This window comes from Bufo gargarizans, chromosome 1, assembly GCF_014858855.1.
Source record: "Bufo gargarizans isolate SCDJY-AF-19 chromosome 1, ASM1485885v1, whole genome shotgun sequence".
Lineage (NCBI taxonomy): Eukaryota > Metazoa > Chordata > Amphibia > Anura > Bufonidae > Bufo > Bufo gargarizans.
In genome coordinates, this window is record NC_058080.1 from 552,154,122 (window position 1) to 552,170,876 (window position 16,755).

The 16,755-nt window shown below is 37.5% G+C and overlaps 1 protein-coding gene across 1 annotated transcript in view; it reads left to right on the plus strand.

Annotated features, from left to right (window-relative positions):
• Positions 1 to 1,465: 1,465 nt before the first annotated feature.
• The window catches only part of GALNT9 (polypeptide N-acetylgalactosaminyltransferase 9), a 589,226-nt gene continuing 573,936 nt past the window's right edge, over positions 1,466 to 16,755 (plus strand). Inside the window, exon 1 of the mRNA XM_044281849.1 lies at positions 1,466 to 1,706. Coding sequence (XP_044137784.1) covers positions 1,466 to 1,706 — 241 coding nt within the window. The remainder of the gene's footprint in view (positions 1,707 to 16,755) is intronic.

The window sequence follows — 16,755 nt, forward strand, 5'->3', positions numbered from 1 at the left end:
GCAGTAATGTAACACATTAGGTCACTTAATGCCAATTAAGCATTGTTGAAATGCCAAAAACACATCTAAAGCTGATCCTACCTACATAATAATGTGCCCGGTATACTCTACAGACCAGCAAAACCATCATAGCCCAATCCTACAATGCACATTGGGTGCTAATGAAATGCTAGTTTTGCAGCATCAATATGTAAGGAACCAATCTGTAGCAATGTGTGATGCCTTAATATCAACATGGATGAGACTAGCATTTCCCCATATGCTGAATTCAAACGTGTGTGTGTAATATATTGTATACTGCTGGGATCTACATTTGCTTCTAGAACAAATGCAATGATGAGAGGAGCAGAAGAATGAGAAAAGGGTTAATGCTGGCTGTATTCTATGAATGCTGATGAGTTTTTCGACGTCACATTGCACAGGCGCTCTCTGCTGGAACAAAGGCATACAATCACACAAATACACTTACATAGAATAATACACACAGACATCTACACACGTAAACAAAACAGGATTACAAAAGCAGGAATACTATTGAACTCAAGTATTTCCTGCAGAACAGTTTTCCAATGATATGTTATCTATGGCAGCTAAATCTAAGGTGCTTTCCTAGCACATACTATTTAGAGGCTGCAGTCTGCTTACAAGCTGCTTTCACATCATAGAGAAAACCAGTGACGGGAGGTGGTGCTGAAATAGACAGCTCCCTGTTCCAGACCAGCACAGAGCACTGGAGAGCTCAAGGAGGATCAAGTGCTGAATGAACAGCTCCCTATTCCAGCTCACACAAAGCAGAGAGGAGGGATGTGGTGCTGAAAGAATAGCTCCCTATTCCAGCACTGGTACCAGAAGGATGTGGTTTTAAAAGAACAACTCGGTAAATCCAGCACTGATACCAGAGGGATATGGTTCTGAAAGAATAACTCCATAATCCAGCACTGATACCAGAGAGATGTGGTTCTGAAAGAAAAACTCCATAATCCAGCACCAATACCAGAGGGATGTGGTGCTAAAAGAACGACTCCACACTCCAGCACTGATACCAGACGGATGTGGTGCTGAAGAACAACTTCACACTCCAGCACTGATACCAGAGGGATGTATTGCTGAAGAACAACTCCATAGTGCAACGCTGATACCAGAGGCATGTGGTGCTAAAAAACAGCTCCTGAGCCTTTAGAGGGCACTACTAGAGCCTTCTGTACTCTCCAGTCACATATATACATGTGTACCTAGATCCCAGTGACTGTCTTTTAGAGTAGATGTCTTCTCCACAACAGACTGTTAAGGGTGTAGTTATATATTGTTGTGGAGCAAAAGGGTCAGCTTCAAATGTATCAGATTCTTCTCCTTGCACTACATGATACGTTACTTGGTTTCTTCATTTCTGGACTTCTCTGCTGGGGCTCAGTGTAAATGAGAGACTTTACTTGGGATGCCCTGATGCTGGATCTCCACAGATTTCATGGCGGTGGCACGGAAAATCAAAACTTTGCTGACTGTGAATATCCTGGTTTTTGTGGGGATCATCCTGTTTTCAGTTTACTGTAGGATCCAGGACAGATCCCAGGAGCTAGTGCAGATTGTGAGAAGTTCTGACCGCAGAGTAAGGAGCAGGAACACCAAAGTGGGAGCTTTGATTGACCGAGAGTCTATTTTGCAAAGACTGGATCACCTAGAAGAAGTAGTTTACAACCAACTCAATGGTAAGAAGACCTTTGTATTTGATTGAATAGATTTTGACAGAAAATTGTCAGATTTGAGCTGCGCCTAGGTCATGTGAGTGTGTATTTGCTGCACTTTCTGGGCCTCTTTGTGTGTCTGGGTGGGATACTTTTATTTCATACTTTCAATGTAAAGGATCTAACACCAAGTAGCTTGATGAATTTAAATACATTAAAAATATATATATTGAGCATTTAGGCAGTGAAATATATTTCCCTTTGGATATAAAAATGTAGTTCATTAATTCATTAAGTGCAACCTAAAAATAATATTCTGCATTACACAATGTGTCAATATTTTCCTGCTGTGATTATGGTCTTTATTTATGTTTTTGTGACCTTTTATACAAACCATAAACCATAGTCTAAACAAACCATACTTCCACATTGCATATTATTGATCGCATTTGTTTCCCTATGTGGGCACATCCATTGACCTTGGCCAAATTCCTGCATGGGTATATGCTATGGGTTTTAGCTGTTTGAGTGCATGTAACTAATAGAAGCACTAATGCTTTTTGAAATAATAATTTATAGTAACAGATCATATAACCGGAAATCGTCTACCTGATAGTGGAAACACAATCTCTTAAGTCCTTTAAAAGCTTTGCTAAATGTTGGTCAGTGCAGTGAAGCAATAACATTCATTTAGTGTAAAAGGATTTAAAAGCAAAAGGTCACAGTGCAATCACAGAATCCTCAGAAATCCTAGTACTTAAGGGACCCCTAGCTTTAGACATTCAGTCTTCTGTTTCTATTCATTGATTTAGGTTTGTGCCAAATAAAATGTCTCTATAACATAATAAGCCAACATTTCTTGGTTATGTAAGGGAAATGCAATTGCTACAAAGTTATAATCTACAATACATCCTAGCTCACAAGTTATTAATCCTTTCGAAGCATTGTAATTGAATAATGTCCTTCAGACACCAAAGAGGTTAATGATGGCAAAACCATGTACCTGAGTTATACTGCTCCGAGGAGTCAATGATAGGAAGGAATATCTGGTTCAAAAACAATTGATTTATTGGCATGTTACATTATGCAGTATATAAATAGAATGTTCCATATTCTCTTAAGAGAGAAACAAAGATATATTGTTGAAACAGTGGATTTAGATATTGACAATGCATTGTTAAGTAATTGACAGTTACAGAATTTTATGCAAGAAATCTTGATGCCAGTGCCTACTTTTATTAAACTGAAATGAGAAGTACACATGAAGTGTAATAGACTAGTATAACTAACATGTATAAAATAAATACCCAATGTCATGGGCTCATTGTATGTTAGTTTAGTTAGAATAGTTCCAATATGACAAACATAAATATTAATAAAATTAAATTAAAAATATTTATTTACTATGTGATAAAATGTATCTTCTAAACATGCAATATTACAATAAATAGCTGTAAGAATATTATATTTATACATTGTGTAAACTATTTCAAATGTTTAAGTTATCATGGGCCATGGCGCATCTTGTAAAATATATGTAAAGACTGCAAAGTTAGTAAAGGAGTAAATGGATCCATGCATTGAAAACAAGGTATAGGAATGTACATTTTTAGTAATATCCACCAAAAGCTAGTCCCTTGGATTTCATAAAGTCCATTTTAATTGCTTTATTCTGAGTTCTACTTTATAGAAGCTTTCATGAAGCTTTCCCAACTGAATCTGCCAGTGAGATTGTGTTGTCTGCATACTGTTCTTTATAGATATATTTAAGTATTTATAATAACACTGCTGTAGAAAAGGATATGTTCACTTGGAACATTTACTTCATACTGTTTTCCCTTAGCATTAATAAGCCATGATCAGTCAACTCACATCTAAAACGCATCTTTAACTTCAACTTCTAAAGGCATAAACACAATATATGATATGATAATCTCCAAAAACAAAGCTAACATAAATGAAATCAAGTAAACTATCTAAGTTTAGAGAAATAATAAAGTTGCAAAAGAATAGTGGTTCTTTTTCTCCTGGGTAGTTCTCAGATGACACAAGTGAAGAAACCAAATAAGTAAAATAAATACAAAAAAAATAAATAATCAGCTTTACAAAATGTAAAGTAAAATATACTCCCTTATAAGATCAGAACGTTTCATTGTGGTTAAAGAAGTGTATCCTGCTCAACAACACTGCTAAAATTTTATAATGATATTTCTATTTTATTACTCAAATAAAATCTTACATATGATACACTTACATATGATAGAAGCAAATCTGTTTTAATGTTTAGAATATATGTGTCATACAAACAGTTTCTTTCTAGGAAATGATGTATCTCTGTAGTCAGAACTGTCTGTGTAGGTTGTTCACAGTCTATACGTTATCAGATACACCTGGCTGCATTCTAAGCTTCTACCGTTGGGTTTTAGTAACCTTAATTGCAATCACTGCCAATATATTGCATTAGCATCCAGGGTCAGACTGCTCTACCAGAATACCAGACAATCCTCCAGTGGGCCCAGGCCCTGATGCAAAAGTGGACCCTAAAGGTCCAGGAAAAAAAAAGAAAAACATTTGGATCTCCCTTTGGAGATAATCACTTGTCACTAGGGTCTATTTCTTTGATTCAAACCCTATCAGACATTACTGATGATATAGAGCTCTGAGAATAATTTCCTCTGGTGGGCCCAAGGAACCCCAGTCCAAAACTGTTAGTATCTATTTGTGATAACAGACATGGCTGTGAGAACTATATAAAATAGTCTGGTCTTAATAGTATACACATAGGTGCATAAAAACTATTTGGAAGCTGTATATACAAATTAAATGGACAGATTAAATTGACAGTTAATTACATCTGCAAAGCAGCTTGGTTGAATCAACATCTCATCACATGTGTTATCGGATTGTCCATTCAAGCCCTGAATACTTGTTTATCCTCTGCATTAAACTATAACAGTACTACCTACAGTATCTTTATAAATATTTTGCTGATTTCACAAAATGTATGTTGAATATATAAATGCTATATTCTGTTTTTATTGTACTTATATGGATTATAACTTTTTTTTATTAATTGCTAGATATCTGCTTAGCATCCTAACTACAATGTTCCTATGATGTTGTGTTTACATAATGTTAATGCATGGCATATGGTACAGTGAATAAAATAATAGTTATATAATTGTATAATATTATGTTTAAAAACAATATATACGTCCATATGATGTTAAAATATGAAGTGCAATGCAGTGAACAGGATACTAATGTTCTATAGCTGAGATCACAGATGACTATAGGCATAGGATATGCAGCATAGCATGTGTACAGGCATGATGGGATCTGAAAATGTCAAAAACATTTGGCTTGCCAACAGGACAGTATTGTGTTCAATTGTGAAATCTATGTATCAGAATTAAAGCTTTAATTTAAGTAACATAAATATGGAAATGCTAGAGGGCAATTATCCACTTGTAGGAAGACCTTGATAATGCAACTGAAAAAGAAGACTTCCTGGATTATTGCTCCTTAACAGCTTAAGGCTGGGTTCACATCATGTTTTTGTCTTACATTTAACATATACAAAAAACAATATGTTAAAGGGGTTTTTTAACACTTAAATACTGATGACCTATCCTCTGTATAGGTCATCAGAATCTGATCAATCGGGGGGGGGGGGGGTCAGACACCCTGCACCAACACTGATCAGCTGTTTGAGAAGGCACTGGTGCTCCTGTGAGCGCTGCAACATTCTCCGTGCTCATCAAGCACATCACCATTCATTGTATAGCAACTGTGCTTGGGATCACAGGTCACTTATATGGGGCTGAGCTGCGCCTAGGTCATGTGACTGATGAATGTGCCACCACTTGGCCTAGGGAAAGCTGGAGAAGACCACAGCACTACTGAGAGTGCACTGCCTCTTCAAACAGCTGATTGGCGCGGGTCCCAAGGCTTGGACCCCACCATTCAGATTCTGATGACCTATCCAGAGGACAGTTCATCAGTATTTAAGTCTCAGGAAATCCCTTTAAATAGATGCCTCAGACGGTCATACAGTATCATCCATCACCATAGAGTTCCAAGCTATAGAAGCTGCAGCATAAACATAGCCAGCATACCTGAAGCTGCCATGTAAATGTCAATGTCACAAATGACATCCCTCTGACCAATGTGAGATGTTGCTACCAAAAGAAGATTCTGCTTAGAGTGAGATGTTGTGTCAGAAGAACCAGATGAAAGTAATATGCAGTATGGTCTTCTGAGAATTAATAGGTCTCACAAGATCATGCTGCAGCTGAAGGGTGGGATCCTCATATTGGGGAAAGCCTTGCCTTGCAAAAAAACTAAATGGTTAGCCACAATTTTGTGACTAGTCACTTTTGATTGAGTGTGGTGCTGGAATTTTAGCGGGGCATAACTGAAGAAAAGGGGCTTCAGGAACATAGTTTAAAGTACACCATGCATATACATGTAGCACAGTTTTTTTTTGTTTGTTGACATGCCCTCTTTAAGTCCTATTTTTAAAGTTCATCAGTATCGCTAAATAGTCATCAGTGTATGTAATACTGATAAAAGTTTAGGAAAGTTCAAAGGTCATTTTCAGGAGAAGATTTCAATCCAACCAATGTACACTATATACAGTATTTGTACAGAAATACTGTATATAGCATATAGTGAAATTTCTCTGCATCAAGTCTATGATAGGTGCCACTATATCCTGTGTGTGGTCATTATGTCATTTCCAAATTATACATACGATACTAACCCTTTCTCTCTCTTGCCGTCTCATTGATCTACTATTAAATGTATTAGTTGTTATTTTCATAACTTTTTCTGAAGTGTTTTACTTTTCGGCTGGTGCATGGTAGATATTATTCAGATAAACATTTCCATCTCTAACACCTAAGCTGACAGCCAAAACATGCACTGAATATTTTCATCTCATATGTAAATAGAACAAAGCTTTGCTAATAGTCGGGGCTGGTAAAATGTCCTATTAGCTGCCAGACAGCATTGCTCGATCAAGATATTTTCTTCATTAAAAACTGTAGTGGGAATAAAATTGCCCTTTCTTTCCATAATCATTTTTATGCTGATTGTTTCTAATACAAGAAAAAGCCAGTATTTCCCAACCAGAGCATAACCTCTTGTGCCAAAAGCACTTACGTTGCAGGTGAAGACTTTACAGTAAATGCCCCCACCTTCAATAAGTTCATTGTATGTTCCGAGAACTCTGAACCAATTAAGCTTATTCTTGCTATGATGCAAAGTTTGTAATATACTTTGTGTATTAATTGCTCACAGTTTTGAAGATCTATGATTGCTGTCATTCAATATAACCTTTACAGCTTACTTCCTGAGAAAAGGAATCTGTCCTGGCCATGTGAGTAATACATAAGTACAGCTTCTCTGGGCCCTGTAGTAGTGCGCTGGTGCTGTGTGCCAAATTTGAGCCCATGTGCAGTAAGCATCCATTCAGCAAAAGCAGATGTACTGCACCTGTGCCAGAGCGATATTACTGGGCCAGATGAGAGGATGCAGATGCCTAGTTCTCTCAGTCATGTGCAGGGAGGTGTGAAAAACAGAGGAGCCGAAGTGCACCAAGGGGCAAAGGCCCCAGATGCAAAAGTGAAGTCATATATGCAACATGGGACGGATACAGCCAATCACTGGCTGAGGCCAGTGATCGGCTGCAGCATTCACGTGTTTTCAAGTCGCTGCAGCTGGGTAAACAAAGCCCCAGCTGCAGAAGTCTTATGTTGTCAATGTAACTTCAATGTGGCAGCCAAGTAAACCAACCTCAGCAGGGAGAACCGAAACAGCGCTGGGTCTATTAGGCTAAGTACTGGGACATGTCTGATTTCAGACCATTTCACAGCATTGTCCCGTTTCGTGCTGATAGTTGTGAAAAACAGAGGAGCCGAAGTGCACCAAGGGGCAAAGGCCCCAGATGCAATAGTGAAGTCATATTAGCAACATGGGACGGATACAGCCAATCACTAGTCTTAGCAGCTCATCGCTGAGGCCAGTGATCGGCTGCAGTATTCACGTGTTTTCAAGTCGCTGCAGCTGGGTAAACAAAGCCCCAGCTGCAGAAGTCTTATGTTGTAATGTAACTTCAATGTGGCAGCCAAGTAAACCAACCCCAGCACGGAGAACCGAAACAGCGCTGGGTCTATTATGCTGGGTACTGGGGCATGTCTGATTTCAGACCATTTCACAGCATTGTCCCGTTTCATGCTGATAGTTGTCGAATATCTTCTATATAAAAATAATCTTCATATAAAAGAGAGGCTCAAACTAAAAAATATATAAATTATATGATCCTTCAGGTGGACATAATCACCTCTAAGTTCTTTTATCAAGTATCTTAATTTGATTTGTGCAAGCAGTGAAACAAAGGGACTTGTCTATGCAAAAATATACAGTATATATATAATTTATTATACACAATGCAAACAAAGAATATAAAATCAATTCAATTGCAAAGACAAGCAATGAAGCTATAAAATAATACCCCAAATATGCCACATGGTGGTGCTAACACACCCCTATCTCATCAGTACACTACAACTTAAAGTTACCAATGACAACACCAATGCTATACTTTTAACAAACAGACCAATAATTTATATACTAGGAGAAACTTAGGATTTTCTGTTTACCAAACAGGCTATAACGAAACACGGATTATTACAGGAAAAATAAATGTTATCCCTTGACTCTGTTTCCCTATGACCAATCAAAAATATATGATATTAATACAACAAAATATCCAGCTCGGGAATCCGACTATGGAAAATAACTCTCCAAGGGTTTAGTCCTCTTTTTCAAATAAGGTCAGATCTTCCATTAGCAATATGCATATTTGGTAAGAGAATAATCAGCATTATGGATGCGCCTAACACTATGATGATGATGTACAGTCATGTGAAAAAATTAGGACACCCTTTGAAAGCATGTGGTTTTTTGTAACATTTTTAATAAAAGGTTATTTCATCTCCGTTTCAACAATACAGAGAGATTAAAGTAATCCGACTAAACAAAGAAAACTGAAGAAAAGTCTTTTCAAGATCTTCTGTAAATGTCATTCTACAAAAATGCCTATTCTAACTGAGGAAAAAGATAGGACACCCTTGCCCCTAATAGCGAGTGTTACCTCCTTTGGCTGAAATAACTGCAGTGAGACGGTTCTTGTAGCCATCTACCAGTCTTCGACATCGGTCTGAGGAAATTTTACCCCACTCCTCAATGCAGAACTTTTTCAGCTGTGAGATGTTTGAGGGGTTTCTTGCACGTACAGCCCTTTTCAAGTCACCCACAGCATCTCAATGGGATTCAAATCTGGACTTTGACTTGGCCATTCCAGGACTCTCCATTTCTTCTTTTTCAGCCAATCTTTGGTTGATTTACTAGTATGTTTTGGGTCATTGTCATGTTGCATGGTCCAGTTCCGCTTCAGCTTTAATTTTCTAACTGATGGTCTCACATGTTCTTCAAGCACCTTCTGATACACAGTAGAATTCATCGTGGATTCTATGATGGTGAGCTGACCAGGTCCTGCTGCAGCAAAGCAGCCCCAAACCATGACACTTCCACCTCCATGCTTCACAGTTGGTATGAGGTTCTTTTCTTGGAATGCTGTGTTTGGTTTACGCCAAACATGTCCTCTGCTGTTGTGTCCAAATAATTCAATTTTGGACTCATCTGTCCAAAGAACATTATTCCAGAAGTCCTGGTCTTTGTCAACTTTATCTCTAGCAAATGTCAGTCTGGCCTCGATGTTTCTCTTGGAAAGCAAAGGTTTCCTCCTTGCACACCTCCCATGCAAGTTAAACTTGTACAGTCTCTTTCTGATTGTAGAGGCATGTACTTCTACATCAACAGTAGCCAGAGCCAGCTGTAGTTCTCGAGATGACACTTTAGGGTTTTTGGAGACCTCTTTTAGCATCTTGCGGTCTGCTCTTGGGGTGAACTTGCTGGGGCGACCAGTCCTGGGCATGTTGGCAGTTGTTTTGAAAGCCCTCCACTTGTAGACTATCTTCCGGACAGTGGAATGGCTGATTTCAAAATCTTTTGAGATCTTTTTAAATCCCTTCCCAGACTCATAGGCTGCTACAATCTTTTTTCTGAAGTCCTCTGACAGCTCTTTTGCTCTCACCATGGTGCTCACTCTCACTTCAACAGTCAGGAGCACACCAAACTAAATGTCTGAGGTTTAAATAGGGCAAGCCTCATTCAACATGCAGAGTAACGATCTACTAATTATGTGCACCTGGTGTGATATACCTGTGTGAGATCTGAGCCAATTTAAGAGGGAATACATGTGAGGGTGTCCTATCTTTTTCCTCAGTTAGAATAGGCATTTTTGTAGAATGACATTTACAGAAGATCTTGAAAAGACTTTTCTTCAGTTTTCTTTGTTTAGTTGGATTACTTTAATCTCTCTGTATTGTTGAAACGGAGATGAAATAACCTTTTATTAAAAATGTTACAAAAAACCACATGCTTTCAAAGGGTGTCCTAATTTTTTCACATGACTGTATAGTCTTGTGTATACGCAGTCTTACCCTTAGGGCCTCGATGCGCTTAGCTGGCTGATTCAAGAAGAAGGCATGACACTTTGCCATGGGCTGCAAAGGCCTAGAGAATAAGGCACTTATTCCAGAGACCAATTTCCTAGCACTTATCAAATGGAGAATCAAGAAAAAGGGAGGGAAGGTCGGGGATCTCAAGGTTCAAAGGGTTCGGACGAGATATAGAGAATATGAAGAGAACAAAATTAATAAACGTGAGGAAAAAGTATCTTTAAAATAGAAAGGACATTACCAACCATGAATTTATAGACTAAAATTTAGGAAAACACCCAAAATTATATGAACCAAAAATAAGTGTTATATAGGAAGAGCAAACGCCTGTTTGCAAAGTAAGGTTTTCAGTGCACGTCTGAATGAGAGAAGATTGGGAATCATCTTCAATCTGGCCCCTTGAGCCGAAAAGGATCTACCTCCACGTCTGATCTTGTTAACTTGCGGGATGCTAAAATTTGCAGAGTTACTTGATCTCAATGTCCTTAACGGGGCGTACCTGTGAATTTACGTTGCAGGTACAGGGGCTCCACACCATGGAATACCCTATGCATGAAGCATCCAATCTTGAACATCACCCGTTGTTCCCACAGTATGGGGACTTTTGGTTATATACCGAGAGAAATATCTTATTAATATCATAAGCAGCAAACACAGTATACGTTACTGGGTCAGAGGTAGATAGAGTTTCAGATGGGACCAGTTCTCAAGAACCTTCCTAGTAGCCAAAAAATAATCCAAGTTTCTTTTGGTATATTTTACTTTTCCTTTGTGAGTTTTTCTTTTGGTTTTTGTGAGTGAGTGCTCCTGATGCTCTGCACACGAGTAATTATTCCCGACCTTATCTAAGAATCATCCCCTTCTGGATTACGGATTTCCAATCAGGTAAGGTGGGTGTATTCGTATGTTAATAACACAATGATATCATATTAACCCTTAATATGCTAGATGGGATGCTGCCCATCTGCCCCCAGATGGCACTGGTGTACTGCAGAGGAATATCACAACCTTAAACACTAATTCTAAATACCTTATAATATGTTCACATGACCTTCTTAACCTCTTCAATATACATCAGTAAGGAAGATCTCTTCCTGACACTTCTAATTACCCATAACCTAGACTTGTTGGAGTCACTGTCTTCTCCTATCTTTTTGAATATATGTTAACGGATAACGGTACAATAGCCTTGTTACTCGGCATCTGGACTTGTATACTTTACTTGTCCACGTGCATGAATAACTACCTTCTGAAATAACATTTAACTCTTCTCAGAAATCCAATTATCAGAAACTTACTTCAGTGTTTCTGTATTTTCTACAGGATACATTCTAAATGACACATACATGGTGCAATACATATATAAATTGATACATGGTTACACATAAATAACACATTATATGAATCATTGGTTAAAATATGTTGTAAATTTAAATATACCATACAGAAATATATAGAATATAGTTATGAATATATGAATTGGACCTCACACAGCAGATGAAACAAACATTGTTCCCTTAAGATAGACATGTCTGGAGAAACTAGTTTACTCCCCATAGATAAACACATATCTTTTAGCAATAACTTTAAAATATAATGTCTGTTCATATTCACAATGACTCTTATATAAACTGAACTTGCCATGAACTCATCTTGGCCTCTTCAGCCACATAACAGAGCTTTGTTTCAAGCTGATTTCCTCTTAAAGGCAATGAGCATTCATTTTGGCTATAATATCTTCAGATAATATACTTATAAAAATGCACAACATAGTGGACAACCCCTTTAAATATTCTTGATCACAACTTTAATTATGTTGATACCTTAAACACAAAAAATATATAATTCTATCTTTATTTAGACTCGATTACAAAAAAATAAAATAGTATGATAGTTTAAATTATCTGGGGAACCCTCACATGACATAAAAAAAAATAACTGGAGCCTGTACCACTTGCCAATACACAAACACAATCATTATATGGCATTTATAGTAGAACTAACCGCATGGCTAGAGGTTGATGCTTGGTTGCAAGACTTAATGAAACTGATGAAGTTGGATGTACCATGATGAAAACACTTGATGTATGAAGTCTAAAGAAAGAATTTAAGAGCATGTCAACACTTACAATTAAGGCTGCTTTCACACTAGCGTTCGGGTTTCCGTTCGTGAGCTCCGTTTGAAGGAGCTCACGAGCGGACCCGAACGCAGCCGTCCAGCCCTGATGCAGTCTGAATGGAGGCGGATCCGCATCAGTCTGGCGGCGTTCAGCCTCCGCTCCGCTCGCCTCCGCACGGACAGGCGGACAGCTGAACGCTGCTTGCAGCGTTCGGGTGTCCGCCTGGCCGTGCGGAGGCGTGCGGATCCGTCCAGACTTACAATGTAAGTCAATGGGGACGGATCCGTTTGAAGATGCCACAATGTGGCTCAATCTTCAAGCGGATCCGTCCCCCATTGACTTTACATTGAAAGTCTGGACGGATCCGTCCCAGGCTATTTTCACACTTAGCTTTTTTTTGCTAATATAATGCAGACGGATCCGTTCTGAACGGAGCCTCCGTCTGCATTATTATGGGCGGATCCGTTCAGAACGGATCCGCCCGAACGCTAGTGTGAAAGTAGCCTAAGCCAGATATAACATAAATACATAAAATAGTGTGAACAGGAAAATACTAACAAGCACACATTAAGAATATTGACTTCTCATCACTACAGCTTTGCTGCATGTGTAAAATGCAAACTCCTGCAATTATATGTCACCCCAACACGTTATCTGTTTTATATATTATAAAAACAAATGGAAAGTAATGAGCAATACCAAGCCTTGAACACAAGGAATAGAAAAAAAAAGTAAATGTCCCCTAAAACTAGAGAACTAATTAAATTTGAGATACTCTAGGAAATTAATTAGAAGTTAATCAGCTAAAAAAAAATGTTCTGATATATACAGGTACAGAAGCTTACATTTGGTTATAATTAGGTGTGGAAATGGCAATTTAGAAATTAATTTAAATGATTGAGTTTCAGTGTCAGCTGAAGAGGAATAGATTATTATAGACAGCAAGCTACTCTAAAGAAAAGCATGTTTGGGAATTGTATAAATGAAGGCAGGGTTATTATAGATTAAATATCCCAACATATTTTGCACTACTTTGCATGGATTATGATCACTCCTCACACACCATGCAGAATTGTGTACAAAAAAAAGGAAGCATTATTGATCTGATTGGTACTGTGTTCCCAGTTTTACTGGTCCCTACTCGACACAGGAAATGGCAGGAGATGCCTGCTCAGCCAATCCGTGGCTGAAGCAGGTCACTGTTGCCTTCAGTAATTGTGGGGATCTCCTGACATTTCATATGTCTTGAGTCGGGAACAAGAAGGTCAGATCAGCTGAAATCCAGTAAGCATCAGAAAGCCAACAAAAAAAATCAATTAGGTGGCTAATGCTTCTTTTATGTTATACACTATTCTGCCACTTATCTAAAAAAAAAAATAATAATAATAATAATCATCCTGCTGGACAACCCCTGTAAGTCTATTAGTATGTTTTTTGAATATTAATGGAAGCCCAACAAATCTTAGGGAGCACATTCAAATTACATACAGAATCTGCTGTTTCTGGTCAGATCTATACCTAGAAACCCATTTATACAAGGCAATAGAGCCAACTTGTAACTTTTTGTGTTTGCTATTATTGTGGCTGTTCTAGTGCCTACAATTGACAGATGATTTGCCATGTAAAACATCCAAAAGTAGTCACTTCAAATGCAGTCTACTTAAAATACTGATCTCCCCAGTCAGCTGTAAAACTAAACTGTTAAAGGGAGTCTGTCACCTCCATATGGCCATATACAGTGCTTACATGGCTCTGGAGCACACCTATACAGGATTGCAACTGTACCTTTGTTCTTTTCTTTAGACTTGCACAAGCAGGAAAAACGAAGTTTAATTCATATGCAAATGACTTTACTCCTCCCCAGTCTCTGTCTTTTCCCATCCTCCAAGTCTCTTGCCTCATCGATAGGGCAAAGGAAGAGGCTTGGGAGGAGTAAAGTGAAAAGAAGGCAGAGCAGCCTGGGTACCTACACACTGAACGCCACCCCTGGGCACTTGCGAGTGCTCATTTGCATATGAATTAAACTTCGTTTTTCCTGCTTGTGCAAGTCTAAAGAAAAGAACAAAGGTACCATTGCTCCAGAGCCATGTAATCATTGTATATGGCCATATGGAGGTGACAGACTCCCTTTAAGTCTCATGAATGTCTGTGAAGTCCAGATAAACTACACACATATTCTAAGAAGGTATCAGCAGAATATTTACATTTACCTTTTTGGTGATGAATCGAGACTAAAGATGAGCAAATCGATTCTAATTGGATTCATTAAGATTTTCCCAAAATTTCGTCAGCCAAATGTGATTTGCTTTGGACGCATAGTTCAAGGACATTTTACCACAAACATTGCATTTCTATATCCATGTTAGCGGATGTATTTCTGAATCAGACTGTGAAGTGCAAAAAACTGCAGTTATAACTGTGCTATTGAAGGTATAGTTCAAAGACACTTTATCACAAACTTTGCATTGTTATATTCATGTTAGCGGACATATAACTGTTTTAGGCCATGTAATTCAAAGACATTTTATTACAAAAATTGCTCTCATAATTGTGAAACGTTCAAAGACATTTTACTATAAATATTGCAATGTTATATCCGTTAGCAGATGCATTACTGCTTCAAGCATGTAGTTCAATTATATTTCACCTCAGAAATTGCATTGCATACCCATAATATTAAACACATAGTTTAACCACTTCACATCCGCCCTTAGGATATAAACATCCTATGGGTGGATGTTTATCTCTGAATAGACGTTCTGGAACATCCATTCAGAAATGGCAACACCAAGCAATCAAAAAGGTGTTTTCCCCCCCAAAATAGCACCAATCAAACAGTCACCTCATCCTGTACAAAATGAGACCTTAATAAGACAATCAGTCAAAAAATAATAAAGCTGTGGCTCTCAGAATATGGAGACACTAATACATCATTTTGTTTTGGTTAAAAAAATGCTATTATTGTGTAAAACTTAAATAAGAAAAAGTATACATATAAGGTATTTCCATGTCCATAATGATCTGCTCTATAAAAATGTCACATTGATCTAACCCCTCAGGTGAATGCTGTAAAAATAAATAAATAAAAACTGTGCTAAAACAACCAATTTTTTGGTCACCTTGCCCCATAAACTGTAATAATAAATGAATAAAGAATCATATGTACCCAAAAAGGGTACCAATAAAAACATCAACACTTCCTGCAAAAAAAAAACCCTGCACAAGACGATCGGCAGGAAAATTAAAAAAATATGGCGTTCAGAAAATGGTGACACAAACATTTTTTTCAAAAATGCTTTATTATGTAAAACTGAAACAAAGAAAATAGACATATTTGATATCATTGCACCGTAACAACCTGCTCTATAAAAACAGCACATGATCTACCCTGTCAGATAAATGTTGTAAACAATAAAAAATAAAAACACCTTTTACCTGGTTATAGAGCAATTAAAAATAATATGTACCCCAAAATAGTACCAATAAAACTCGCACCTTATCCAGTTTCCAAAATGGGGTCAGTTTTCAGGAGTTTCTACTGTAAAGGTGCATTCAATGGGATATGGCATCTAAAAACCAGTCTAGCAAAATCTGCCTTCCAAAAATCATACAGTGCTCCTTTTCTTCTGTGCCCTGCCGTGGGCTCTTTAATCAGTTTAAGACCACATATGGAGTGTTTCTGTAAACTGCAGAATCAAGGTAATAAATATTGAGTTTTTGGGGGCTGTTGGCCCTCTATGTGTTAAAGAAAAAATGGATTAAAATGGAAAATCTGCCAAAAAAGTGAAATTTACTAATTTGATCTCCAGTTTTCATTAATTCTTGTTGAACACCTAAAGGGTTAACAACGTTTGTAAAATCAGTTTAAAGTAACTTGAGGGGTGTAGTTTCTACAGTTGGGTCATTAATGTGGTTTCCACTATGTAAGCCTTACAAAAAGACTTCAGACCTGAACTGGTCCTTAAAAAGTGGGTTTTTGAAATTTTCTTAAAAATTTTAAGAATTGCTTCTAAAATTCTAATCCTTCTAACATTCTAAAAAAATTAAATTACATTTACAAAATGATGCCAACATAAAGCAGCATATAGGGGATTATGACTGATAACTATCTTATTAGGCATTACTATCTGTCTTAAAAGTAGAGAAATACAAATTTTGAAAATTGTGAATTTTTCAACATTTTTGGTAAATTTTGGATTATTTTATAAGTAAAGGTGAAATATCTCGACTCAAGTTTACCACTGTCATGAAGTACAATGTGTCACGAGAAAACAATCTCATAATGGCTTGGATAAGTGAAAGCGCTCCAAAGTTATTACCATAAAGTGACACATGTCAGATTTGCACAATTAGGATTTTTCAAGA